This window comes from Seriola lalandi, unplaced genomic scaffold (assembly GCF_002814215.2).
Source record: "Seriola lalandi dorsalis isolate HSWRI2012SDOR001 ecotype SW California unplaced genomic scaffold, Sedor1 jcf7180002054392, whole genome shotgun sequence".
In the NCBI taxonomy this organism is placed as follows: domain Eukaryota; kingdom Metazoa; phylum Chordata; class Actinopteri; order Carangiformes; family Carangidae; genus Seriola; species Seriola lalandi.
This window is the reverse complement of record NW_019524945.1, coordinates 277,706-304,677: the sequence shown is the minus strand read 5'-3', so window position 1 is coordinate 304,677 and position 26,972 is coordinate 277,706. Positions and strand designations below refer to the sequence as shown.

At 39.5% G+C, this 26,972-nt stretch overlaps 1 protein-coding gene and 1 pseudogene across 2 annotated transcripts in view; one reads left to right on the top strand and one right to left on the bottom strand.

Annotated features, from left to right (window-relative positions):
- The window catches only part of ipo4 (importin 4), a 34,610-nt gene extending 10,326 nt beyond the window's left edge, over nt 1-24,284 (bottom strand). Inside the window, exons 1-24 of one of the 2 annotated variants that reach the window (XM_023409439.2) lie at nt 23,934-24,284; nt 23,495-23,581; nt 18,577-18,656; nt 18,420-18,461; nt 17,956-18,085; nt 17,638-17,817; nt 17,313-17,378; nt 17,095-17,196; nt 16,826-16,909; nt 14,032-14,187; nt 13,826-13,879; nt 13,471-13,580; nt 13,205-13,313; nt 11,884-12,013; nt 11,561-11,674; nt 9,879-9,992; nt 9,544-9,667; nt 9,222-9,333; nt 8,994-9,115; nt 7,838-7,915; nt 6,816-6,873; nt 5,838-5,943; nt 4,833-5,026; nt 4,658-4,708 (exon numbers count right to left, since the gene is read on the bottom strand). In XM_023409439.2, the coding sequence (XP_023265207.1) occupies nt 4,658-4,708; nt 4,833-5,026; nt 5,838-5,943; nt 6,816-6,873; nt 7,838-7,915; nt 8,994-9,115; nt 9,222-9,333; nt 9,544-9,667; nt 9,879-9,992; nt 11,561-11,674; nt 11,884-12,013; nt 13,205-13,313; nt 13,471-13,580; nt 13,826-13,879; nt 14,032-14,187; nt 16,826-16,909; nt 17,095-17,196; nt 17,313-17,378; nt 17,638-17,817; nt 17,956-18,085; nt 18,420-18,461; nt 18,577-18,656; nt 23,495-23,581; nt 23,934-23,999 (2,469 nt within the window). In that variant the 5' untranslated portion in view covers nt 24,000-24,284. The remainder of the gene's footprint in view (nt 1-4,657; nt 4,709-4,832; nt 5,027-5,837; nt 5,944-6,815; nt 6,874-7,837; nt 7,916-8,993; nt 9,116-9,221; nt 9,334-9,543; nt 9,668-9,878; nt 9,993-11,560; nt 11,675-11,883; nt 12,014-13,204; nt 13,314-13,470; nt 13,581-13,825; nt 13,880-14,031; nt 14,188-16,825; nt 16,910-17,094; nt 17,197-17,312; nt 17,379-17,637; nt 17,818-17,955; nt 18,086-18,419; nt 18,462-18,576; nt 18,657-23,494; nt 23,582-23,933) is intronic. The other variant, XM_023409437.2, reaches the window with a different exon arrangement.
- Nucleotides 19,099-20,740, top strand: LOC147818936 (uncharacterized; annotated as a pseudogene).
- Nucleotides 24,285-26,972: the final 2,688 nt, after the last annotated feature.

The window sequence follows — 26,972 nt, the reverse complement described above, 5'->3', positions numbered from 1 at the left end:
AAAAGGAGGCATTCAGGGATGGAGACAGGGAGAAGCTCAGGTGTGTGCAACATGAGCTGAAGAGATTAAAGCAGGCGAAGGACTACAAAAGGAGAGAGTAAACAGCAGCACAACACCACCAGAGGTGTGGAAGGGGATGAGGACCATCACTGGCTATAAAGAGAACAACAGCCAGGCAACATCAGGTGATGTGGATAAGGCCAATGAGTTCAACTTATTCTTCAACAGGTTTGACACAGCCTCACCTGTTTTCTCTCCCACTGCTTCAGCTGCAGTTTCTCCTACAGCATCTCCTTCACAACCTGACATTGCAGCTGCAACTCCCTCCACACTGGGGTCAAGTCTCCTGTCCTTTACAGCGGAGGAGGTGAGGGCAAAGCCCAAGAGGCTACGTCCTGGATGGTGTGTGTCTGAGGCTGTTAAAGGACTGCGCAGCCCAGCTGGCTGAGCCTCTCCAGAGGATCTTCAACTTAAGCCTGAAAACAGGGAGGGTCCCGGCCCTGTGGAAAACATCATATCTTGTCCCAATACCTAAAGTAGGACGACCGGCTGAGATAAATGACTACAGACCAGTGGCCCTCACATCACACCTCATGAAGACCCTGGAGCGCCTGCTTCTCCACTTTCTGAGGCCACAGTTTTAACATGCACTTGACCCCCTACAGTTTGCCTACAAAGAACATATTGGAGTGGATGATGCCATCCTTTACATGCTCCACCGGGCCATTCTTACTTGGATGAGCCAGGTAGTTACATGAGGATTATGTTCTTGATTTTTCAAGTGCATTTAACACCATCCAACCCCGCATCCTTAAAGACAAGCTGGAAGGGATGGGGGTGGATCCCTGCTTCACATCCTGGATTGTGGATTACCTGACAAGGATGCCATCTACCAGAAGGGGCAGAGCTGGCTCTTTTTAGCTCAGGTCCTTTGACTTCTGCAGTGAAATGCTACATGTTTTATCAGTCAGTGGTGGCCAGTGTACTTTTTTATGCTGGGGCAGCAGCAGGTCCAACATGAACACAAAGAAACTGGACACAGGAGTCTGGACTCACTCAGGACCAGTGGCGGCTGCTGGTCTTATAGGAGGGGAAGCTCATTTTCGGCCTACATCATAAAATGTGTCCGTTGATTTATATGTAAATTCGCAGAGTGACAGAAGAGAGTCGCCAAACACAACGCTAGTCGTTTTTAACAAAAACAAAGTCGCTGAGGATCAGTAACGTCTCCAGATCAACTCCGAACAACGGAATGAAAAACTTGAAAACTGCTCCGGTGGATGCTTAGAGCAATCGCTACTGCTCAGGACTGTTGTGGAGAGATGCATGCAATGTAAAAAGGAGGCTATCTTGGACAATACCAACCATCCTCTCTACAACATTCTAGCAGGACAGAGAAGCAGCTACAGGTGCAGCAAACATCTCATCTCACTGCGCTGCTGAACAGGGGGGTTTAGGATATCCTTTATGCCCACTGCCATCAGGCTATACAACAACTCAGCCAAAGGAAGTGGACTCATCTAATTATTATTGTTTATTTATTATTAACGTTTTATATTATTATCAACAATGAGCTAATGGACACATGAATTTCACCTAGGGAATAAATAAAGTATCTATCTAAGTATCTAATCTTTCTTCTGAATAATAGTAGAATATTAGTGTGTACTGAATAAATAAAGTATCTATCTAAGTATCTAATCTTTCTTCTGAATAATAGTAGAATATTAGTGTGTACTGATTGTCATGTTCATGAAACCAGTTTAAGACTACTTTTTCTTTCTGACATGGTGCATTATCATGTTGGTCGTAGCAATAAAAGATCGGTAAACTAAGGCCACACAGGGACACTCTGGCTGTGGCATTGTGGCATCCAAACCATGATTGACTGGTATTAAGGGGCACAAAGAGTGCCAAAAAACATCCCCACACCATAGCACCACTACCAGCAGCCTGGACTGTTGACACAAGGCAGACTGGGACCATGAATTCATGCTGTCGACAACAAATTCCGATTCCACAATCTGTGTGCCTCAGCAGAAATCCAGATCCATCAGACCGGGCTACATTATTCCAGTCTTCATCTGTCCAGTTTTGGTGGCCTATGCCCACTGCAGCGTCAGATTTCTGCTCTTAGCTGACAGGAGTGGAACACAACTTCTTCTGCTGTTGTAGCTCATAAGCCTAAAGTTTCAATGTGCTGTGCATTATGAGATGCTTTTCTGCTTACCACAGCTGCAAAGAGTGCTTATCTGATATCCTTTTTACACCAAAACTACCCTGTATATAACAAGTTTATTGAATGCAGAAAAATACCCCCAGAGTCCTTTTACAATGCCTGCCAAGTTTGCCTGAGAGGACACACGCAACTGCAGGGACTAATGTCATTGCATGCAGTAACAGAGTGCACTCACAGAGTTCTGAAAATCAGAAAAGGGGTGAACAAGGGTGCTGTGTTTACATCAATGCCGATTGGAGCCGGAGCCAATAAATACTGCATAGTCATTTGACCCTAGTATGGATGCTGATTGTATCCTTTTGCATTGCGCATTTTAGGGCTGGGCAATAACTTGAATTTTGTTTTCGATTACAATCTTGGCCTCCAATGATTATGAAAACAAGATAATCAACAGAAAACGATTATTGTGCTGCATTCTGCTTCACAACAAATTTCATCCCCCTTACAAAAACCATCCAATGTTATCGGTTCTGCTCTCGGTACTGACGAGATTAGGAAAATAGATTTTGTTTGTTATTGCAATGTAAAACTTCTCTTGCACATTCTCCAACTCCGTTTCTCAGTAAGGCATTCGTCTATGATGTATTTTCGCTGTTCCCTACACAGAAATGCATCTGCATCTCTCTCTCTGTACCTGTGTGAGAGGAGCAGAGCAGCCAGCGCTCTCACACACGCTGGAGCACTGTGCAACACACACACACACACACACACACTGCTCTTAGTGATAATGGAGAGAACTAAACGTTTTGTAGTGTGGTTCAGTCTTTTTCGTTTAAGGACGGAAACACGGGTGAGAAATGTACAGTTTTCGACCGACTAGTTCGTAGTTTGCCCGTCGTTGCATCGGGAGCGTTTTGTATGCTGGAGCCTAAAGCCCACACACAGAGTTAACTACATTATACGAATATGGGTTAATGATGAAAAGTAACCATTAACCAGCTGATTGTTCTGGGTGTGTTCTTAAATTCAATCTGAAATGGATAGAACATCATATGAAATGTTAAGAAATTCAGGTCAGTCAGGGGTGGGGGTGGTCAGGGGAATGTATCCCACGTTCAGATATCTAATACTATATATAACTTATATCACGTATAATGGGAATAACTACATAGACACAAAGCTTATTGTTTTGAAATCAGTTTTTTTGTTTTTCTGTTTTTTTTTCCCAAAGTCAATGAGAAATCGTGTTGAATAATCGTGATCTCAATATTGATCAAAATAATCATGATAATGATTTTTGACATAATCGGGCAGCCCCATTTCTCTCCGCCGGCCAAAAAGCGAGCACACTCCTCTGCTTTCTTAATCACAGGTACAGCAGATCTTTATAAAAGATTTCCACCTACTTTATGAACAGCTTCATCATGGGTGAATGATGAATAAAAGTTTGTTTTCTGTCTTTTCGTCTTTATTAATTATTCAAATAAAAAAAATTCACTTAGCAGCTCAGAGGCTACCAGCAGCTACCAGACACTTTTCAGGTGGAATGTTTCCTTGCATGTTACTCAAATGCATGATTGACGTTTGGAAAATCAATCAATACACCATTTCATTTCTTTTTATTAGCCCTCTTTATGACATACGATTTAGTGATGATTGGATCATCAAGTACTTGAAATTAATATAAATATCAACTAGATTACGTGAACTGTATGGGGGGCATATACGTTATGTTCTTCTCCTGTTCTGTCTGTCTGCCGATCTTCTCCGCTCTGTTTAAGCACAGTGCAGCGCCTACACACAACAAGCAGCTTCATTACCATCAGCTGATCGGAGTGTGTGCGTGTGTGTTGGTGCGTTATATACGTTAAACTGTGGCATGGCAAATCTAATAATAATTTAATACTACAAATATTAAGTTACTACATTAATGGGAAAACAAGTCAATTTTGCAAAAGGAATGAGCAATCAGCGATCGTTCTAATGATCACTGATCACAGATATCATCATCCATCAGCACAACCCTATCACTGGCAGTTGTTTGTTTTTCACACCATTCTGAGTAAAGTCTAGAAACTACTGCGCTTTAATATCCCACGAAATTAGCAGTTCGAGAAACACTCAAATCAGCCTGTCTGGCACCAACAATCATGTCAAAGTAAAAATCATTGAGATCACATTTTGTCTTCATTCTGATGATTAATGTGAACATTAACTTGAACTCCTGACCTGTATATGCATGATTTTATGCATTGCACTTCTGCCACATGACTGCCCTACTCCAGCTGCTTCAACAATGTACTGAAAAAAGGGTCTGAGTACTTTTGTAAATGAGAGATTGGGAGTGATGGGGTCTAAACCCTTTCTGAAGAATAAAAAATGTGATTCAGATATCTATTCCAATGTGGCGACAGATCACTTGTAAATATGGACTTCAATGTTCATAACTCTGACTCATGCAGTGCAAGGACATTTAACCTGTTGGTCTTCATCATCAGCTTCATCATCACCACCATCCTGACAAACAGTCTGAACAGAGAGAGAAAAAGATCAACATCCACCTAGGAATCATCATTTACGTGAAATTATTTTATCAACCCTAGCTTTGGAAAATGATGCCTCCCCAGCCCCCATTAGTCTTCTCTCCTCTCACCTTCTTCTTGAGCACATCACGTATGACATAGCTAATCTCCTTAAGGTGTAAAGGATGTTTGAAAACCTCCTCCTTGCAGGATTTGATGACACTGTTCATGGTTTCCAGGATGCCCATCACAACCTGGCGCTCATGCTCCGTCCGAATCGTTTCCACAAAGCAAGGAAGCACAATGTCCAGTAACTTCAGTAGGGCTGGGCAATGGAAACAAGAACGTGGAGGAATTAAGTTAATATTATCTAAAGGCAACTACATTAATACCCGTTTGATAGTTAAAAACTTTTTCAGCCGGGGTGCCATGATCTGCTCTGGTAATTATAATTACACATTTGGCTGCAATAATTCATATTATGAATACTATGGAAAATCGCGTTCAACCATCTACAACATACGGACAATATGACTTAATTTGCCAACTTCAATGACCGGTAAACAAGCAAGATAGCTTGCAAATACAAATGTAATTCATTCTTTTAACTTAATTCACAGTCTCAAATTTCTACGTCCTCCCCAGTCCGTATACCTTTGCAAAGGAGGTCAAAGTGTTGTTGTCAATTTGCTGCTCCTAGCTAGTGTCTCTTGAAATGACACATTTGTCAACCATCCCCACTTGCGAATATGTTTTTGGTAGGTGAGTGCAGGCAAGGGAAACAAACCCGGTGCTATGATTGGTTTAATTATTCTTATTCTTCTTTTGCTTTTCGACAGACACTCATTGGCATATACTTGAGTACTACTCAACTGGTCAAACTCAAAAAGCGGGACCAGCATTGACAAATTGTACTATTACACTTTGATGTCAAAATGCATTCCTGCTACGCAAACTGCTTACAGGCTGGCAGGTCTGTATAATCAAACAGTATAAATCTGCTTAGAGCCAACTTGTTTAATTTCCCTTGATGTTATTCATCAATAATCCCAATTGCAGCAAAAAGCAGCAATGCCCATTTCTGTATTTCCTAACATAATAACAGTAGCATAGAGTTCCTGAGAAGAGAGCTTTACCATGGTGGTTGGCCTCAGTGGGATTCTGCTTCCACACTTTGTGCTGAGCTCGACAAAACTGGCCCATGGCCCCAAATGCTGCCCTGCGGACATCCTCGTGCGGAAACTAGGGAGGTAGGGAAGCATACAAAAACATAAAGCTACAGCACAGTGGGTAGTGTTGCATAAAACTAAAACAAACAAACAAACAAGAAAAACCACACACACACGGCTGATTAATACATTATTAGTAATGCTATCCATTATTACATTTACTACTTTACATTTGGTGGACGTTTTTATCCAAAAGACTTACATGAGAGGGAAAATATTAAAGCCTCAGTGCAGTAGGACTTTAATAGTCTGTGGTCCCATCCTAACAATTTAAGCGCAACCAGTGAGCATAGTGCAGCACTCAGGGATCAATTCCAGCTCTATTAATCTAATTAGCATCTTTTGAGAAGGAACGAAAGCTACACAAAGGCCTCAGTCAAGTCTAATGGGATTAAACCCAAAACCTTTTTCCTTTGAGGTGAGAATGCTAAACATTAAACCAACATGCCGCACCGTATCACAAAAACAGGAGGTTCACACTGAATTTAACTGAACACATGATTTTTTTACGGCAACTCATTCCTATCAATTAAACAAATACCCAGATTACTATTATCCAGAATTTACAAAGTGTCTTTAACTTTATCTTGTGCTTTGGCAATTTGACACATCTCCACACCAAATGTCTTGCTAAACTGAGATAATGTGGAAGAAAGTCAATTATAGATAACCAATTTACAGTAACTGTGCTAAACACCTTTTAAGGTCTGAGTTTGGTTAATGATTTGAGTTCAGAACTTGCAATTATCTATCTGCCTACAGGCACTTCCATTTATAAACAGACACAAAGTTGTGGAGGCACAATGTATAAATACAGATCACCAAGTGCCCTACATAGCCCATTAGAGGGATGATTGGGCCAATCAGCCAGACAGAGCAACTTACATCTCTCATCTCATAAACCTGTTGGAAGCTGGGCTCCAGGAAGGCATGAAAGGCAGCACTGTCAAGGGAAACCACAGCCACGCAAGTTAAAAATTACACAATGAAATTAAGTTACAGGCTTTGAAAGAACATCTGAACAAATTAGACAGAAAATAAATTAAAAACATTAACCATCACTAGCATAACTGCACTTTAGGGATGGGAGATCTGCCCAAAAGATCATATGACAATCTTTTTAAGTAGAATCGTAATCCACATTCTGAATCATTATCTGCATCCCATTTTCCATCTAATTTGATTCTGAAGTTCATGTTATGCGAGTGTGGAAGTTGTGATTCATATCCTGATGCTTCTTTCGGAGCTTTGTTCACTTGCTATTCTTTGCCCACAATGCTGTCTTGCTTACAAATTGTGTCACAACCAATCACATTTTTTGCTTAGTTCATACGGGTATTTGATAGCGCTGTTATTTATTTATTCACGAGGTGCAATATGTAAGTATTTTAAATAGAAAATTCAGTTGCTGCTCTGGCTTGTCCTGCCTCCTGTTTTCCTGTCTGCAGGCAGGTCTCCCATCCCGCAGGCGGAGTGCAACTCCACCGTCTTGGACTGCAGCTGGTGACGGTGGTTCTTGTTCTTGCACAGGTGAACTTGTACGAGTCACTATGCCAAACTTGCCAAGGTGGCAAAGCAGAACAAGGACTGATGTCACCAGCTGCAGTTAGTAGGCTAACTGTTTAACAGTTAACAATAGTGTCGTTAGCAGCCATTGAATTCTTGAAATTAAATATCTAATTATATCACCTTTTGATGATCTGTACGATCAATCTGAAAAATAAATAATATGCCAAAGTAAAATTGTCCACAATTTAAGATAGTCAGATCGCCCAGCCCTACTGCACACCGAATAAGTGAATATATATAGCAATAAAATTCCTGAGACTAGCGTCATACTAGAAGAGAAATTCAAGAACCATCATATAAATGCTAAGCCTAGATCTAAAATCTGTTAAAAATCCAACCCTGTGTTGAAGGCTATCTCTCCCAGTGCATCACAGGCATCCTCCTTCTCATCAATGTAGGCATTCTCAACACTGAACCTGAGAGATGGATAAACATGTTATCAGAGGCATAGAGAGCAATCTTTTGCCCAACAGGAGTAGTAAATATGCATGCATGTTGTGAAGGAGTTTTCATACTTTAGTGTTAGGCCTGACTCGCATTCCAAAGGTTCAGGTCATAAAGTCACTGTGTTATGCAATAGTTTACCGTTTAGTTGTTATTAAGACTAAAAGTAGCCATTTGGAGACACTTTTAGCCTCTGTTGCTAGAGTAACCATGGTCTTATGGATAAGGATGTAGAACATAAAGCATAAACTTAGGGAATACTGCCTAAATCCAGTTCTAGTCAAGGGTGAGCTAAGTAGGGGAAAGGGCAAGACACATGTAATATTAATTAGGTAAGAGGATGTGACAATGATCAGGTTTGAGTGACCAATAGTCTTAAGGAAGTGTTGCAATCATGAGATACCTAGAAATATATACGACATGTCAGATCAGACATCTTGAGAAAATTGTTGTTGCACTACTCTGGTTCACTTGCTGTCATCATTTTCTCCATGGCGTGTAGAACTTACAATAAATACTTCTGCCTGAGACATCTGAACTTCTGGTGATGTTCAACTCACAAGATTTTCTTCACACATGTGCAATCCAGACTGTAAGTATTTGGATAGTTGCACTTTTTTTTTTTTTCTCTCACCAGCATAGTAATTGACTATGTTTACATTTTATGGGTAATTATGTTATTTAGTCTGGCTCACTTTAGTATAGTACTATACTGTAGAACTCAGTTTCCATTGCTGTCATGGACAACTGTTGTCCTCATGATTCAGTGGTCTAAGACACATGCTCTATGACTTCAATGTAACCTCAATGTAACCTCATCGAATAGTGTTTTTATTTTTTTCTGTTTCTCTATACTGTGTGTTGGGAACTCTGTTTGTGCACATTACTGCTGTGTTTTAAAAGTAATTTAATCCATATACGGTCCCAGTCAAAAGTTTTGACTGGTACTGAATGTCAAAAATATGTACTTGATATTTATTTCAAACCGAATGTGCTAAAGCAATAAAAGCTGAAGAACAAAAAATACGTGTGCATGTGTGAGACTCCTACCCTGCAACATCGTGGACATCCGACTCAGTGTCATCTTCTAGAAAATCATCCACATCTTTGTCTTCCTCTTTGTCATCATCATCATCCAGCAGGACAAATGTCTTGTCCTCCTCAAGGTGTGCCTGTAGAGAGACGAGGATGAAAACTGAAACACTGTATTATGTTTATATCATGGATAGTCTCTTACACTACTTTGAGGGTGCTGCATGTATATTTTATTTTTTATACCATGATGCCTTCATTAGATTTGAGGGCAAGCAGCATGACTGTTGTAATAGCAGTGAGGTAAGGAGTCAGGCAGTCAGGGCTCACTGTGGATACAGCAGAATACAGACTGTACCTAACAGAGGGAAAGAGAGGTGAAAGAAAAATGACAAAAAGTGGGGATATTTGGAATGGATTTTATTCTCTACTATTATTGCTGAAAAATCAACAAAGCAGAAAGATGGCTGCAACAAGGTACATGCAGGAAGAAAGAGATTATCTAGAATATAAATACAAAACCCCTCCTATTGATAATCGTATGCATCTTCAAATCTAAGTTACATACGTGCAGCGTCTCAGGTCAGGGTCATCAATGGTGTCATTAAGGTTGAGGCCCAGCCGGACACACTCTGCAGCAAGAGGACTGAAAACATCTTTGCCAATTGTACGGGCCAGCACAGAGAGGGTATCTGACAGCAGCAACAAAACATGAATAACCTCCATTCATTCATGCTGTTGATGTTGAGTCAGAATGCATTATTTAATTGCCTTAAGTACAAGAAAAACTAAAGAATTTCAATGACTAGATAAGTCAAGGGATAAGTCTAAAAAGGTTTGTGTTGCAAATATACTAATATCACAGCTTTTTCCTTCAGATTCAAATCTCTGGGGTTTACCTACCCAAGGACTGAGTTTGTAGAGACCTCATTTCCTCTGTGGTTGTGGTCAGGAAGCCCTTAAGGCTGTCAATAACTGGAGGGAAGTAGGGAACCAGCAGCTCTTTGGCAGCATTGGCTAATTAGACAGTGATTCACAATGGTTGACGGTTACTTCACTTTCACAATATTTTCTCTGCAAGCTTTTGTCATAGTGGGCCAAGTGTTTACAGGCTGACATTAAATCAACAACCCTACAGGGCTCTACACTTGTTAGACATGTTGAATGAAGAACTTTGGGAGCACAATGAAAAATGTATCAAAAAATGTTTTTTCTTAAAGCAAAAATGTATTTTAGCACATCTACAACAGATAATACACCAACTATAAAAAAGTACCTCACACAACTCCCAGTCAAATAATCCCAGCTATCATTTAGGAGGAGCAGAATTGTCAAGTCAATACCACAATTCAAAATGCTCGCTATCATTGTCAATGTAGTCTGTTAACTACAAAGCATCACCATAAATCAGCATCTTAATCACGATCTGCATTCTATTTCCAATCTGATTTTATTGTGAAAGTCCTGACTGGAAGTTGTGATTCATCTCTTTCCACCACTTTGACAAATTTTTCAGATGTTTGTCCACTCGCCACTGTTTTCACCCACAATGCTGTCTTCTGTTTACAAATTGTGTCACAACCAATTACACTTTTTGCTTATTTCATATGGAGTATTCATTTGAGATGCAGTCTGCAGGCAGGTCTCTCATCCTGTGGGTGAACTGTAACTCCACGGTGGACTGCAGCTGGGGATGGCGGTTTTTGTTCTGCTCAGTTGGAGAACTGGTACATGTGGAGCCCTAAAAGCTCATCAAGGACAGGCACCTAAATGAGCTCCTCTAATTGGCCAAAAGTTTTCCTATCTCTGAACAGTGCCCACCCCTGACTCAACAGATACACAAATCACTTTTGCTCCACATATTACAGAAATATGTGGTGCAAAGTGAGAGCATGCAAAACTTGTCATCTGTGAGCGAAAAAATTGCATTTGCAACTCGTAGTAGAAGATTCAAGTAGTTGTAGTTATTGACTTGTTTTTGTGCTACAAAAATATCCCAAAAAACGTATTTTCGAGAAAATATTCTACAGGTGTGCAACTCTGATTGCCTGAATTCACAACATGATTTACAGATGTGCATATTTTGTGTATGACTTCACATCATTTGATACGGGTGTATGAACGTGTTTTGCACTACATTCACTGGAGCACCTGTAGCAAAAATGCAAGCTTATGAGTTTCATAATTTTTTGTGGATTTGTGCACTTGCAATGAAGAATTTCAGAAGGTGTAACTGTTGTTTGTGGGAGAGACAAAAATCGAGTATGCAACTCCTAAAGCATTTTTTCTGTGACCTCAAATTTACTGAAACAGGTGTGTGAGCATTTTATACAACTACTAATTCCACTGTCACCTTCACCAGATGCAATTAGAGGGCTAGCTGTTTAACAGTTAACAATGGTCTGATTAGCATTGATTGAACTTAAATATCTAAATATAGCACCTTTTAATGACACGATCCTTACTATTCATGTGAAAAGGAGATCACATACCAAAGTAAGATTGTCTACCCCTACTCACACATTAGCCTGAAAAATTACATTATTTTCTTATGCAGGTCTTTGGACAAATCTTTGATCTCTTACCTATGGCACCTATGGCAGACACAGTGAGCTCTTTTATCTTGAGGTTTTCAGTGTTGTTGAGAGAAGACAACATAGTGTCCATCAGGGTGGGCAGGTACGGCTCAATATCTGATCCTATTTACAGAGAAAAAGAGAGGAAATAAAGCATGTAGGTTTGTAGTTTTTAGATTAGTTTTTTTTTTCACCCAGAGGTTCATTGGAAAGTTTGGGTTATTTTAATTAATGTCAGGAAAGTCTGTGGAAGTTTCATGTCTTCTCTTGAGGTGGGCATGATATGCAGTTTCTTCTGTGTTAGTCATTTGTAAACCTCCTTTTTTCCTTACCCAGGTTTTCCATGAAGTTCTCTAGGGCGTAAAAGGCCTTGGTGACGTGGCCAATCTTGGCCTGGTTCAAGGATGAGAGGTATCCCAACAGCAAAGGCATCAACTCAGCACAGTATTGACTTACTTCGGGCTAGAACGCAGAGGTGGAAACAGAGTGAACTAGAATGACAACGAGCAGAGCACCATGGCCAAACAATCCAACAGTTTGTCTTATGTTCTCAAGTATAGCTTTATTGATTTATTGTCTTTTTATTACCTGTTGTGTGAAATGATGACATCAGCATAATACAGTTCATACAGCTCAACAGCTGTGTGAAATGTCTCACTGCTAGGTCAAACGCTATTGTTATTATGTAATTTTATCAGTTGCATATTGAATGATGTAAGCTTTCCTAAATTGTGCCAGACGCATTGTTACTTACTATTAATAATAAGTACAGCATGGGAATGCACAGTGCTCCACCATGTGTGAGCACTGCCCCACCCTTCATACACACAGGGTCAGAGAGAGATATGCAGATGAAATTTTGCGTAGGGAATAGCGAAAATGCATAATAGACAAATTTCTTAATCAGAAACGAAGTTCATGAACGTGCAAGAGAACTTTTATGTTGCAATAACAAATAGGAAATCTATTTTCCTTATCTCTTCAGTACCGAGAGCATCGGATGGATTTTGTAGGGGAATGAAATTGTTGTGAAACAGAATGCAGCACAATCGTTTCACCTCGATTATCTTGTTTTCACAATCATTGGAAGCCAAAATTGTTATTAAAATAACGATCGATTAATCGCACAGCCCAAATACATAACTTCCTTAGAAAATTTGATGGATTCATACCTGGCCCATGTTATTTCAATGCTTTTTGTGTAATTCTACGGACAAATAATCAAACAAACAAACGAACCAACAAACAGACATGGGTGAAAACATAACCTCCTCGGTTGAGGGAACAACAGAAAACTTAAATTTTAAGTATTAAACCCAAATTACAATCATCCTTTTATTTATGTAAAACTACAGCAGGAGTTGAGACCATGTTCTGAGGCTTTTGGACCCCACTGTAGATATGTAGGATGTACTTACGTTAGTATTACTACACTAGGTAAGCAGTGTTCTGCATCTGTATGAGTACGTGCTAAAAGATTCAATATTGTACTCAGTATAAGCAATAATAACAACGACAACAACAACTGATAAATAATACATTTTCATTAAAAAAGTATAATATCAAAGTGCTATACTTTAAAAGTAATTGGATTTAAGCACAGAAATCAGCATGTGTACTATTGCATATGTTGTGATGTGTGTCCTGACTCACCTGTAAATGTTCAGAGAACTGTCCCAGGGCAAAAAGGCCCGCACAGCGCACCACTTGATTACCATCAGAAAGACTCTGGCACACTGTCTGCAGCATAGATGACAGCATCCTAACATAGATACAGACACACAGTTTAATATACTCAAATCTCTGTGATCGTTATTAATTAGCCAACAGACCATCTCTCATAGAGAATGTGTGTCCTCAAAGAAAAATAAATGAAGAGTGAAACTCAAGAGAATTTTATTTATGTCAACTGAACAGACTTGGTGCGTATGTGGTCAGCACATCCCTCAGCCAGCACAGCAAGACACATCAGACCCCCCTTCCTCTGGTAGGGGTTTTCACTGGCAAGGCAAGTCTGGATGAGGGGCATCTTAAACACAAGACACAAAGAAATACATTGTAAAAAGGCAGTATGTAAGTGTGTGCTCTTAATGATTTAAGCAGTTACTTAATCCTGCATTATGAATTTCCCTCAGTCTGTCTGTCTAACAATATTTTTAATGTTAACTTTGAATGAAATGACTCAATGTGATTAAAAAGGAACTTAAGTATTACTACTACCATTTAGTGCAACAAATCACATTCTCATTCAGATCATACATCTAGATGGCTTACAATTTGTTGGAGCAGTTTCTCTGGAGGCATATGGAGTGCCATCGTGTCAATAATCTGAAAATACAGAAACAATTGAACAAGTTCAATCTTGCTTGAAACAGCATACTGAATCAGCTGAAGTTTCTGAGAAGAAAATTTTGTCACAAAACAGGACACAACAAAAGGAAGACACAGTATATTAACAAAATTCAATAACTTCTCCCCACCTGTGCAGCACAATGTTTTGGGTTGTCATTGTCTGTGCCATCTCCACTGTCATCCTCATTGTCCTCTGGATCCTGCTCACCAGGTGGGGGAACTGCAATAAGTATGGGGAAAATCGCCTGCAGGATGGGGTTCAGCAGCTTCTGCTTCAACACCGTCTATAAAGCACAGAAGTATTTTGTTTTACTTTTTAGTGAATATAATATCAAATACTTAGCCTAATACTAACCTTTGTTTCTGGTCAAGCTAGTTAAGCCTGCAGGTAGTGAGCCAGAAAAGTATAATATAGTATATTTGTTTCTCTTTATTTTGCTTGCAATCAAAAAGTGACTTAGCACAGAAATATGTATATCCAGGACACCTAAACATTTAATTCACAATTAATTATGCCATTTATGTTCTGTCATTTAGGGCTTTTTAATTTATGTGTACCTCTGAATGCTATACAATATTCTTCTATACTAATTCCACCAATAAACAATAGCCTAGAAATTTTTATAGTGAACATTTTTCTCTAAACTCAGGTGAAGAAATTTTCCACAGAATTGAAGAAAGTTTGTTTCCCAATTTTCCAAAACAGGAACAAAAAGGTGAGTGAACCCTCTGGAAATACCTGTATTTATGTATAAATGTATCTTAAAATATGGTCTGATCTTCATCAAAGTTACAATAATGAAAACAACACATTCTGTTGTAACTAATAACAAAAATATTGCATCAAACATTCACAGTGTAGGTTGAAAAAGTATGTAAACCCCTAGGGTAACAACTTCAACAAAAGCTAATTGCAGTCAGGAGTTATCTAACCTGGAGTCCAATCAATTAAACAAGTTGAAACAAAACAATGTGTGTTAGAGCTAATTTGTCTATGAAAAAACATTTGGAGTTCGCGATTCATAAATGGCATCGCTGATGTGAACCATGCCTCGCAAAACAGAGCGCTCAGAAGACCTACAATCAAGAGTTTTGCATAAAGCTGGAAAGGGTTAAAAAGTTATCTCAATTAGTTTAGATATTCATCAGTCTACAGTCAGAATAATTGCCAATAAATGGAGATGAATACCATAAAAACTGGTAAATAAAACGCATCGTTAAAACAATTTTTTTTTTTTTTTACTTTGAGTGCGTCGTATAAACCAGTGCGTCCTTTACACCAGTAAAATGAAGAGAAAAGTTGGATCTGGATATTGCTTAATTTATTTATAGGCCTGTGGGTTGGATCCAACACAGACCCAGCAGGTGACGCTATAAACTAGAGCTTGCATGTGTCGTGGCAGTGCATAAGCCGCCAGTAGCCACACAACGATTAGGCTGAAGTCAACTACCTGTAGGTTACAGCTAGCAGTATTTACAGTGTGCGAGCCTACTGTTACAAACTCAACATGGCAAAAACAGAGAAAACTACAAGAATACGCTATACAAGCTGCACAAAAACTTCATGTTGTTGATTTTGCTGAATGCAATGGAAATTGCCATGCAGGAAGACTTTAATGTCAGCGAGAAATTGATTTGTGACTAGTGGCGTTGCAAAGATCGACTTGAGGCCATGGAAAAACAAAAAAAGAAGCTAAAAGAGGAAGAAAATGTTTGTGGCCAAGGATGGAGGATGTTGTTTCTGAGTTGATTGATGGGCAAAGACAATGTCTGATCCCCGTGCCAAAAAATATGATCTTGCATTAAAGCAATTAAGGTGTCCAGAGATTTAGGCGAGGCAAATTTCAGTGGCTGCAATAGCTGGTGTGATAGGTTTATGAAGAGAAAGGGACTGTAACTTCACAGAAGAACACACATTTTGCAAAAGATGCCAAAAGGCTATCAAGAGAAAATGAGGAAATTCCAGCACTTCATAATTAAAATGCATCAGAAGAATTCCAATTAACTCGGACAGATAGGGAACATGGATGACGTTTCCATGTGCTTTGATATGCTGCCCTATCGCACTGTTAATAAAACAGGCAAGAAAACAGTACATATTAAAAAGTCCCGACATGAGAAATCTCATTTCACTGTAGTCTTGTCATGTTGTGCAGATGGAACAAAACTGCAGCCACTGGTCATCTTCAAAAGTACAACGGTCCGCAAAGAGCACATACCAGTCGGTGTCTCTGTAGGGGTAAATGAAAAGGGCTGGATAAGAGGAGAAGGGCATGAGCAACTGGATTAAAACAGTATGGGGCAAAAGGCAGGTGCATTTTAAAGAAAAAGGTGATGCTGGTGAATGATGTATTCAGGGCTGAAAGCTATGAAAACAGACTTGGCCATCATTCCAGGCAGGATGACCTTAGTATTTTGTAGGCTCTGCACGTTGGAGTGAACAAGACTTTTTTTGTTGTGCAGTTTTTGCCTTTATTTCAGATAGGGACAGAGAGAGAATGATAGAAAAGTTGGGGAGAGAGAGAGGGGATGACATGAAGCAAAGGGCCATGGGTCGGATTTGAACCCGTGGCTGCTGCGGTAAGGACTGAGCCTAAGTGGTATATGCTCTACCAGTTGAGTGTGCACCTGAACAAGCCTTTTAAAGGCTGTGTTAGGCAGAAATGGGTGGACTGGCTTTCGGGTGATCGCTCTTTTACACCTAATGGAAACATGAAGAGACCTGAACTGGTCACTGTGTCACTGAGTGGATCAAAGAAAGTTGGGAAGACATTCCGACAGAGGTTATTGTGCAAGCATTTCTGAAGCAGGCAGGGTGTCCATGAGGTGTACCATGACTTGTATTCTTGACACTTATTACTCATTACAAACTAAAGGAAATATATAGGCAATTTATTCATAGTAACCGAGGGGTGACTTTACCTTGCTCTTCAACTTGATGAGGAAGGCTATGCAAGAGAGGGCTTTCACTCGCACAGAGTCTCTCAGTGCAGTGTCACTGCCCACCTGATACAAACACATATGTTAAGTTCTCATCGAGCTTTGAGGAACGAACATCATTTGCCAGTTCAACAGTTAAAACTCTCATGTATGGCCCATAGCTTCAGATAAACAATATTTTGTTAAGTTAAAATGAAATTCAGAACACAAAACTGGGAAGGAAATACATTATAAAGACATTCATCTCCTACCTCCAAGCAGAAGCGGACAATGTCAGCAACATGAGGGACGATGATAGACACCTCGCTCTCCATGAGCTCATTGAACACTTCCATGGCCTCACTGGCTTGGTCCTATTCAGACAAAAACAAACCCAATAATCCAACAGGTCTGATTTATCCATACACTTGACTGGCAGCAGAAAACAGCAACACTTGTCATTATATGTCTTTAACATATCACAGTTTACTTGGTCTGCTTTGATGAGGTGTTTCAGAGCAACAATCAGACTTGGGATGATAGAATGCATCTGGTTCTGTAGAGAGAAAAATGTCACATCAGACATTAAAAAGTGTAGGTTCTAGGTATTCAAATTGACCATATTTTAGATACAATTTAGGGCTAAGACTATGGTTAGGTTTATGGTAGGGACTTTCTTAACTAGCTTGCATTATGATGTATAAGAAGGTCATGCATTAACAGATCGAAATCTATCCAATCTAAGGTGGTTTGAATGTCTATATACTATTTCAAACTGTACTTGCGAGATATCAAGGGGAAAACAATAATACTACCATCTCTTCTGAGCCAGTGTATGCAGTTATGGCTGTGAGGGTTAGGATGCAGTAGTACAGGGCTGTTGGGTTTTTGTGGTCCTGCAGTATAGTACTAAACAGCTGTAGCAGCTGGCAGAAATGAGGCTTGAAGGCCTCTGGGTTGGAATCCATCACTTTATTCAGCAGCAGGAGGCCAACCTGTTAGGACAAAAGAGCATTTACATTCTTAGGATGTTATTGACAAAGACCACGTAATACAATATAACATGAGTCTGAATTGTTTGAACATCTCTAAACACCTTGTCTAAATTCCTAACTGTTCTATGAGTCCTGTACCTGTCTGTCATGAGGGTTGCTACTCTTGGTGGATTGATTGAGGAGCTGCAGTAGGGCAGGCCAGCGGTCTGGTGTCTCATGTTTAACCATCACTGCACACAGCTGGGAGAGCGAGTGCTGCACTGTGTGCCTGTAACAGAAACAGATATAGACAGGACTCCCTGCTTATTCATTCACGAGGTTTTTCAAGTATGTATAGCTACATACAGCTTGGACAAACTTTCCCAAAATGGAAAATTGTGCCGATTTTTCCCAAAATGGAAAATTGTGCCCATTTTTTCCCAAAATGGGAAAGTGTGTCCAAACTTTTGACTGGTACTGTGTGTATAAGTAATATGGGTATACATGCTTCAAGTAACATCTGTTTCATCTGTATCTTTCTCTGTGTCAGTTTAATTTAGAACAAAAAAATCAGAGAAAGTGAAGACAAAGTAAATTATTGTTATATAGAAGGAATAGCTTACTCTGTTTCCTGCATGAAGGCCTGCAACACCACCACCTTAAGGCTGTATGAGCAAAGCAATCATAATTAGAAATCATTTTCAACTTAACTTCAACTATAACAACTGGGTGTAATGTTACAATAGTGTGACATTTTTCACTGGAAAGTTATGAACAAACCTCTCTCTGTCGTTAGGGCTAATCTTCTTCCAATGTTTCTTTACTCTCAATCTCAGCATGACTGCAGCTGACTGACGAATCTAAGAGGTAATATGAGGAAAAGATTTCAGATAGTTTACATACAGTGCATCCGGAAAGTATTCACACCCCTTCACTTCCCCCACATTTTGTTATGTTACAGCCTTATTCCAAAATGGATTACATTCCTTTTTTTTCTCATCAATCTACACACAATACCCCATAATGACAAAGCGAAAAAGGTTTTTTAGAAATTCTTGCAAATTTATTAAAAATAAAAAACTGAAATATCGCATGTACATAAGTATTCACTCCCTTTGCTATGACACTCAAAAGTGAGCTCAGGTGCATCCTGTTTCCACTGATCATCCTTGAGATGTTTCTACAACTTGATTGAAGTCCACCTGTAGTAAATTCAATTGATTGGACATGATTTGGAAAGGCACACACCTGTCTATATAAGGTCCCACTGTTGACAATGGATGTCATAGCAGAAACCAAGCCATGAAGTCAAAGGAATTGTCTGTAGACCTCCAAGACAGGATTGTATCGAGGCACAGATGTGGGGAAGGGTACAAAAACATTTCTGCAGCATTGAAGGTCCCGAAGAGCAAAGTGGTCTCCATCATTCGTAAATGGAAGAAGTTTGGAACCACCAGGACTCTTCCTAGAGCTGGCCGCCCTGTCAAACTGAACAATCTGGGGGAGAAAGGCCTTGGTCAGGGAGGTGACCAAGAACCCGATGGTCACTCTGACAGAGCTCCAGCGTTCCTCTGTGGAGATGGGAGAACCTTCCAGAAGGACAACCATCTCTGCAGCACTCCACCAATCAAGCATTTTTGGTAGAGTGGCCAGACGGAAGCCTCTACTCAGTAAAAAGCACATGACAGCCCGCTTGGAGTTTGCCAGAAGGCACCTAAAGGCCTCTCAGACCATGAGAAACAAGATTCTCCGGTCTGATGAAACCAAGATTGAACTCTTTGGCCTGAATGCCAAGCGTCACGTCAGGAGGAAACCAGGCACCTCATCACCTGGCTAATACCATCCCTACGGTGAAGCATGGTGGTGGCAGCATCATGCTGTGGGGATGTTTTTCAGCGGCAGGAACTGGGAGACTAGTCACGACCGAGGGAAAGCTGACCCTAAGCACACAGCCAAGACAACGAAGGAGTGCCTTCGGGACAAGTCTGTGAATATCCTTGAGTGGCCCAGCCAGAGCCCAGACTTGAACCCGATTGAACATCTCTGGAAAGACCTGAAAATAACTGTGCAGCGACGCTCCCCATCTAACCTGACAGAGCTTGAGAGGATCTGCAGAGAAGAATGGGAGAAATACCCCAAATACAGGTGTGCCAAGCTTGTAGCTTCATACCCAAGAAGACTTGAAGCTGTAATCGCTGCCAAGGGTACCTCAACAAAGTACTGAGTAAAAGGTGTGAATATGTATGTACATGCGATATTTCCGTTTATTATTTTTAATAAATGTGCAAAAAATTCTAAAAAAAACTTTTTCGCTTCGTCATTATGGGGTATTGTGTGTAGAGTGATGAGAAAACTCACTCAACTGAGAGAAGCAGCTGAATTTTAGCTAATTAATGCTTTGGTTGTCCCATTCTCTATAATAACCTGAAGATATCTACCAAGTTTTATGATGATCGAATAAATGGTAAATGAGTTATGGCCAATATTAGCTAAGCCCTGCCCTTCGCAAAGACATTTCAGTTGATGGCAGCCATGTTTTTAGACCGATCTCATTCATTTTTAATAGAAATGTGCCTCTCAGTCACCCAAGGCTGTATACCAAATTTGGTATTGATAAAGTAAACATTTGAAAAGTTCTACTCATTTTAGTGTTTTTAATGTTATGCTACTTAGCTCAAAATCCATAATGGTAGTCGCTATTATCACAGAGCCTTTTTGTAGAGAATATTGACCTATAGCTGTGAGGTACATTTGAAGATGATGGGACTCTCGGTGTGGCAGGGGCAGCCTTTCAAATTAAAAGAAATTTTTTTGACTCTTAATTATAGTGCCACCATATAGTCGAATGTGACAATATTTTTGGTGAAGCATTTACACACCATTTGGAGTTATGATACCAATTTTCTCTCAATTTGCTCTTTGCAGATTGATCATCAATCAATAGGGTACTTCATATTGTCATTAATACTCGCCTCCAGAACATGTACAAATTTTGGTGAAAATCTTTTCAACTGATTTTGAGATAAGTATTTTTGGCATTTTGGCCCCCTAGAGGTCCTGTCCAGAAGATATGGACCAAGATCATGATGATCGGACCAATGTTTAATGGGTTATGGCCAAGATTATATATATTGGGCGTGGCCTTTTGAAAATGACTTTTTTGCCTTAATTACAGTTCCACCATGTACCTGATTGCGTTCATACTTCTTGGCCCAGTAGCGCACATCATTTCCAGTTATGTGGCCAAGTTTTGTATTTCTCATTCATACCAGCTCATGGCAATTTGAGCCACAGCAGAAGACAAACAATACTAATAAACCTGAGCAAAAACAAAAGGGCTCTACCCCTTCAGGGTTAGAACCCTAATAAAACACTCCAAGTCTAGTGTATGGAGATATTTTGCATTTGAAGCAGATCATCAGGGACAAGTTATAGGCGAACAAAAGCCAGTATGCAAATCTGTCCTTCAAGTGAAAGGAAGAAACACCCCAGACTAATCTAAGCAGCACAAAGACAGGCATCTGGATCTGTACACAGAATTCAGAGCAAGTGAGTTTCAGTTGTTAACTTTATAATAACATATTGTCATAATGTCTTGAAACATTACCATTATTGTTTTTGATTTCTGGTATCTGTTGTAGCAACGCTCCACACACAACAATCACAAAGGCTTATGTTATCCTGTTTAGGCTAATATAGCGACAGCTCATGACGTGAGCTGCGTACTCACAACATCAGTAAGCTACAGTCAAAACCATTCAGTCTGTCAAAAATATAATACTGACAGTTTAACTGATTTTGTCACACCACTGGGGTGTCACCAGGTTAGCCAATTTAAGCTTGCACACTGACTATATGGAGGTGTGTGTGTATATGTGTGAGCACACTGTGTATGCAGCAGCCTCTGTTTTATTATTATTATTTTTTCTTGTGGTATCCAATTTGGTATTGAGAAGCATGGAATTCTGTTGGTAATAGTACCCAGTACCACATTAATGGTATTGTGACATCCCTACTAGGGTTGTGATGATGGACGATGATATTGATGATCGACGACCATTAGAACCATCGATGATTGCTCATGCTATTGCAAATGTCAAGCCGATATCTGACTAAGGATGGGTACCGTGCCCCGGTATTGAACGGGCCTCGGGGATACATTACTCAAGACCGCAGTATGAAAAAGCGCCGACCTTAATGGCTCTGCTATCAATACTTAAGTTGCCTTTTTTTTGTTTTATTTTTTCTCTGGTAGATAAACCTTATCTTGCACATTTATTTCACTAACTCCGTCAAATATCCATCTATGTATGATATATTTTCACTATTCTCACAGAAGACGAGAGATCTGTCTCTCTCTCTTTGCCTGCCTGCTGTTTGTGAGCAGAGGGCAGGGGAGCGGGGCTATTGTTTCAGTGACACATACACACACCAGACAGTGTCTTCCTCAAAAAGCGTCGACAAGAGTACTGTTAAAGTACTGGATCGATAAGCAGTATCAGTAAGAGTAGTAGTATCGTTAAAATCATTAAGATACCAATCCCTATATCTGACTTGTTTTCCCATTTATGTAATAACTTATTATTAGTAGTATTAAATTAATACTAAGTTTTAAGTTGCCTGCCACAATTCAACATACACTCCCCTCCAAAAGTATTGGAACAGTGAGGCCAATTCCTTTATTTTTGCTGCAGACTGAAAACATTTGGGTTTGACATCAAAAGATGAATATGAGACAAGAGATCAACATTTCAACTTTTATTTCCAGGTATTTACATCTTGGCTAGACACACGAAAATTGGTATCATAACTCCAAATGGTGTGTAAATGCTTTACAAAAAATATGATCCTGTTTAGCCATATGGTGGCACTATAATTATGAGTCAAAATTGTAAAGAATTTGAAAGGCTGCCCCCGCCACACCAAGAGTCCCATCATTTTCAAATGGGCCTCACAGCTACAGGTCAATATTCTCTACAAAAAGGCTCTGTGATAATAGCGACTACCATTATGAATTTTGAGCTATGTAGCATAACATTAAATTTTTTTTTAAATTAATAGAACTTCTCGAATGTTTACTTTATCAATACCAAATTTGGTATACAGCTTTGGGTGACTGAGAGGCACATTTATATTACAAATGAGCTTGATTGGTCGAAAAAACATGCCCGCCATGGATCGAAATGTCTTTGCAAAGGGCGAGGCTTAGTTAATAGTGGTCATAACTTATTAATCATTTGTCCGATCATAAAACTTGGTGGATATCTTCAGGTTGTCGCTGAAAAGGGTCGGCATAAGCCGCTCCACCACTACCAGCTTACCATTGGCCGCATTTCGATCTCACGTCTCCTCGCAAAACTCCAGAGGAGACAGGACCATGGACCTGCTGAATGTTAATGTTAGAGAGGCCTGGCTACCCCTTACATAACTTTTTATACATTTGCATAAGTATATTTTTCCACTTCACTCACTATGTACCATTTTATTGTACTTTTTACTTTTTTCTCTTCCTCTTTCTTGTGTGTTCTGCAATTGTAACAAATCAATTTCTTTGCAGGGATCAATAGCTTTTATCTTTTTGACAAACAGACAAGAGCTGAGACCCATCACTCTCTTTCTCTCTCATACACACTGGAAATTATATTTGGATCCCATGGGATAAATAAATTCACACACTTCTCTCTCATACACACAATACCTGTGGATTTTGGGAGCCACTCATGACAGCACACAGCGCTGGAATAATGGCTGGGTCTTCGAAAGCCCGTTTCAGCTGGGCTGTTGCCTAAGAAGGACAAGAAAGATCTTACTTAGTTCGACTGACTGCCACATATACATTATTGTAGAATCACAGGGCAGAAATACATTTAAACGTGAAGCCAAAATATTCCCAGCCCAAGCTTTAATTTTCCCTTTTCTCAATGAAGTCACTTCACTGACAGTAAGCGGCTAACGTAAGAAAATCGGTCCTATATGCCATGACCAATGTTCTGACAGTTTGTTAATCATACGTTCCACGTTAACTTAGCTGATTACCTAGCTTAATTCGACAACAGTTAGCTTTAACGGTCGATTTTCAAATTTGTCATCTGAATTACAAATTACTGCGAACGTGAACAAAGTTAATGTGGCATCACCTGCTGAATAACTGCATTGTCGGGCTGTGTAAGCTGTAAAAGAATTTTCTCAAGTTCCGCTGGCATCTCGATAGCTCAGAGGTATCAGCTTCTGGTAACGTTAATATTCCTAATAAACTTAGACAGACTAGTTGTCCTTTCGCGGTGTAGGTACTAGCGATGTCCCCGTGGACAGGTTCAATCGCTAGCTATCGAGTTAGCCGTGAAAATTCACTTCGAAATTGTCGGATATTTATTTTTAGTTATCGAACCTAGGAGCCGAATACTAACAGGTTCGACTTCCGTCTGATCTGTTAACGGTTCAACTGCCTGCACGTGGGACGGAACCGGACAGTTCTTCTTCTTCGTCTTCTACTACTACTACTACTACTGCTTCTTTTTCTTCTTCTTCTTTGGTGAGGTGGTTGACATCCAACAACTAGATGTATTACCGCCACCTACTTGGCTGGAGCGTGTAAAGGCGAAAACTGCAAAAACGCTGCAAAGGGATGAGCAGTTTCCATTCCGCACAAGGTTCATTTTATGCTCATTTATAAATAAAAACACACATACTATCAAATATATATTTTTTAAATTTTATTTTTTTGTTTCAGCCTCTTTGAAAAAACGAATGATTGCTGCCCTACTGTCTTTTATATCTACATGTAACAATTTTTCTAAACTTATCCCTTGCACTCTCCCGTTTCTACATTTTTGCTGATTTTCTTTGGCCCTTTGATATTTTTCCACATCTTGTTAATACATGTTCACCTCTGTCTCTCTCTTTACATCCTTCACACTGCCCTGTGTTGTGATTTCCCATTAAGTGCATAGTTGCATTTAACCCTGCATGTCCTATTCTTAACCTTGAGAATGTAATTTCTTTTCCTCTGTTTTTACCGATTTTCTTTGTTTCTCATGACTCTGCTCATTATACAAGTGTCTTCCCGTTGTTTCAGTGTCCCTATATGTAGAGACTTTTTATTTTTTGTCATCAATTATTTATTGTATAACGAACAGGAAGTAACAACACAAAATATTACTGGAGAGATGAAATATATCCAAAATGTAGTAAGTCAAGTGTGCAAGTATATTGAGAGCCCCCCAGCTCAATCTACAAGCATGCAAAGAGAAAAAAAAATTACATAACAAAAAATAATAAGAATAATATAAAATAAATAAGTAATAATAATAATTACAAAATATGAACAAAAGAAAAAAATAGCAATAATAATAATAATAATAAGTTATCCCCAAATTCCCATTATCCCCATTCCCCACCCCAGATTATCGATAAAGTCAATTCAAGTTGTTTCATACCATTGAAATATAAAATCTGTACATGCACCCATATGTCCACATATATGTGCATGCATGCATCCATGGGCCCCTGCACCTTCTGCACCCACATATACACATTAAAAAGGCATATATATACATATACATATATGCACACATATACATACATATATGCATACATATGCATACACATGTATACCTACATATATACAGGCATTTAAACACCCAGACGTATACACATACACATGGGTATAACACATAACAAATACCAGAAATTCATGTAACTTTGAGGAATTGTCGTATTTGTTTTCCTGCAGTTCTGTAATATTTGGGGGTTTTGATGCTTTGAACCTTAGAAAAGGAAATCTCTAGTTGGTCAGTCTCTCTGAATGCTTATAGCCATTCTTTAATTGATAAGGAGTGCAGGGGTTTCACTCAGTTGACCACCATCCTTTTGGCTGCAGTGAGTCCAGTGAGCCCCTGTGCTTAGGTATCATTGAGGAGTAGTATGTCCTGTGATTTAGGAATCTGTAGCCTCAACAGAGTGGAGAGAATACAGAACACTCTTTCCCAAAAAGCTCTGACCTCTAGGCAGTCCCAAATCATATGAATAAATGTGCCAGTGGTGTCATCTGTACAAAAGGAACGAAAGGATGACAAGGATAAATTGGTCCATACAACTTTCCAGTTGTTAGAGGAATTGGGATAAAGTAATTTCTCCACAGTTTACCCAAAAGGAGAGGTCTGTAAGAGGCTTTCACCAGGATATTGTACAACCCAGAAACCCTTTGGATTTGTCTTGAGTATTATTTTTCTTTTTTGATATTACTATCATATTTGCTTCATTTTGCTAATTATCACTTCCACCTTGTTCCTGTTTAATGCCTGTTTAGCCACATTGTCTGATGCTTCATTGCCCACTTATGCCCATACATGTGCTGGAACCCAGACAAATTTAATTGGCATCCCTATTTCCACTATGTGGGAATATAGCAGAAGTGCTTCGTAAAGTATACTGGCTGCTTGATCTGTGGTTTTGTTTTGTGGTTGTTACTTACTAGTACTTAACTTGAATCTGAACAGGTAATTACTATTTCTTCTTGTCTAGTTTGCCTCCATTGTGGCAAGATTACTACTACTGTCATCTCTGCTGCAAATACAACAATATGATCTGAAACCCTTTTAGATTCAGATATTTCTAATTTTGGTAGCCTATTACAAATCATGCTCCAACCCCACCTGATTCCATATGTTTTGACCCGTCTATATATCCAGATGGTCTTTCCATAATATCAACCTGCGCTCTGAAGTTATATTTGATATTATTTCTTTCCATCACCAGAAGTGACATATAAGTGATAGGTTGTTCTATCATCCAAAAAAGAATTGCTGCAAAAAATACTGTTGGATTGTATTTATATGTTTTGAGATTCAACTCATCTGCAATTTTGTCTCCTTCCCACTAAAAGCAACTTTTCCTAAAATTTTATTTTGTGGGATGGGAACCTCCTCCTTTCAGGGATGTCCAATACACATCCGTTAGCTGGTGTCTTCTCAAATGAAGTGGCATCACTCCTGCTTCCATCTGGACTACAGCCAGGACTTCCTTCTTCCTCTTCTTCTTTTTCCGTTATAAGGTAGGTGGCATCTAGGGTTGAGGCGCATTACTGCCACCTATGTTGGAGTGTGGACCAGAGTTCAATATACCCCCTTAACCAGACAAACATACAAAAAAACATTTCACTGAACACTAAATTCTTT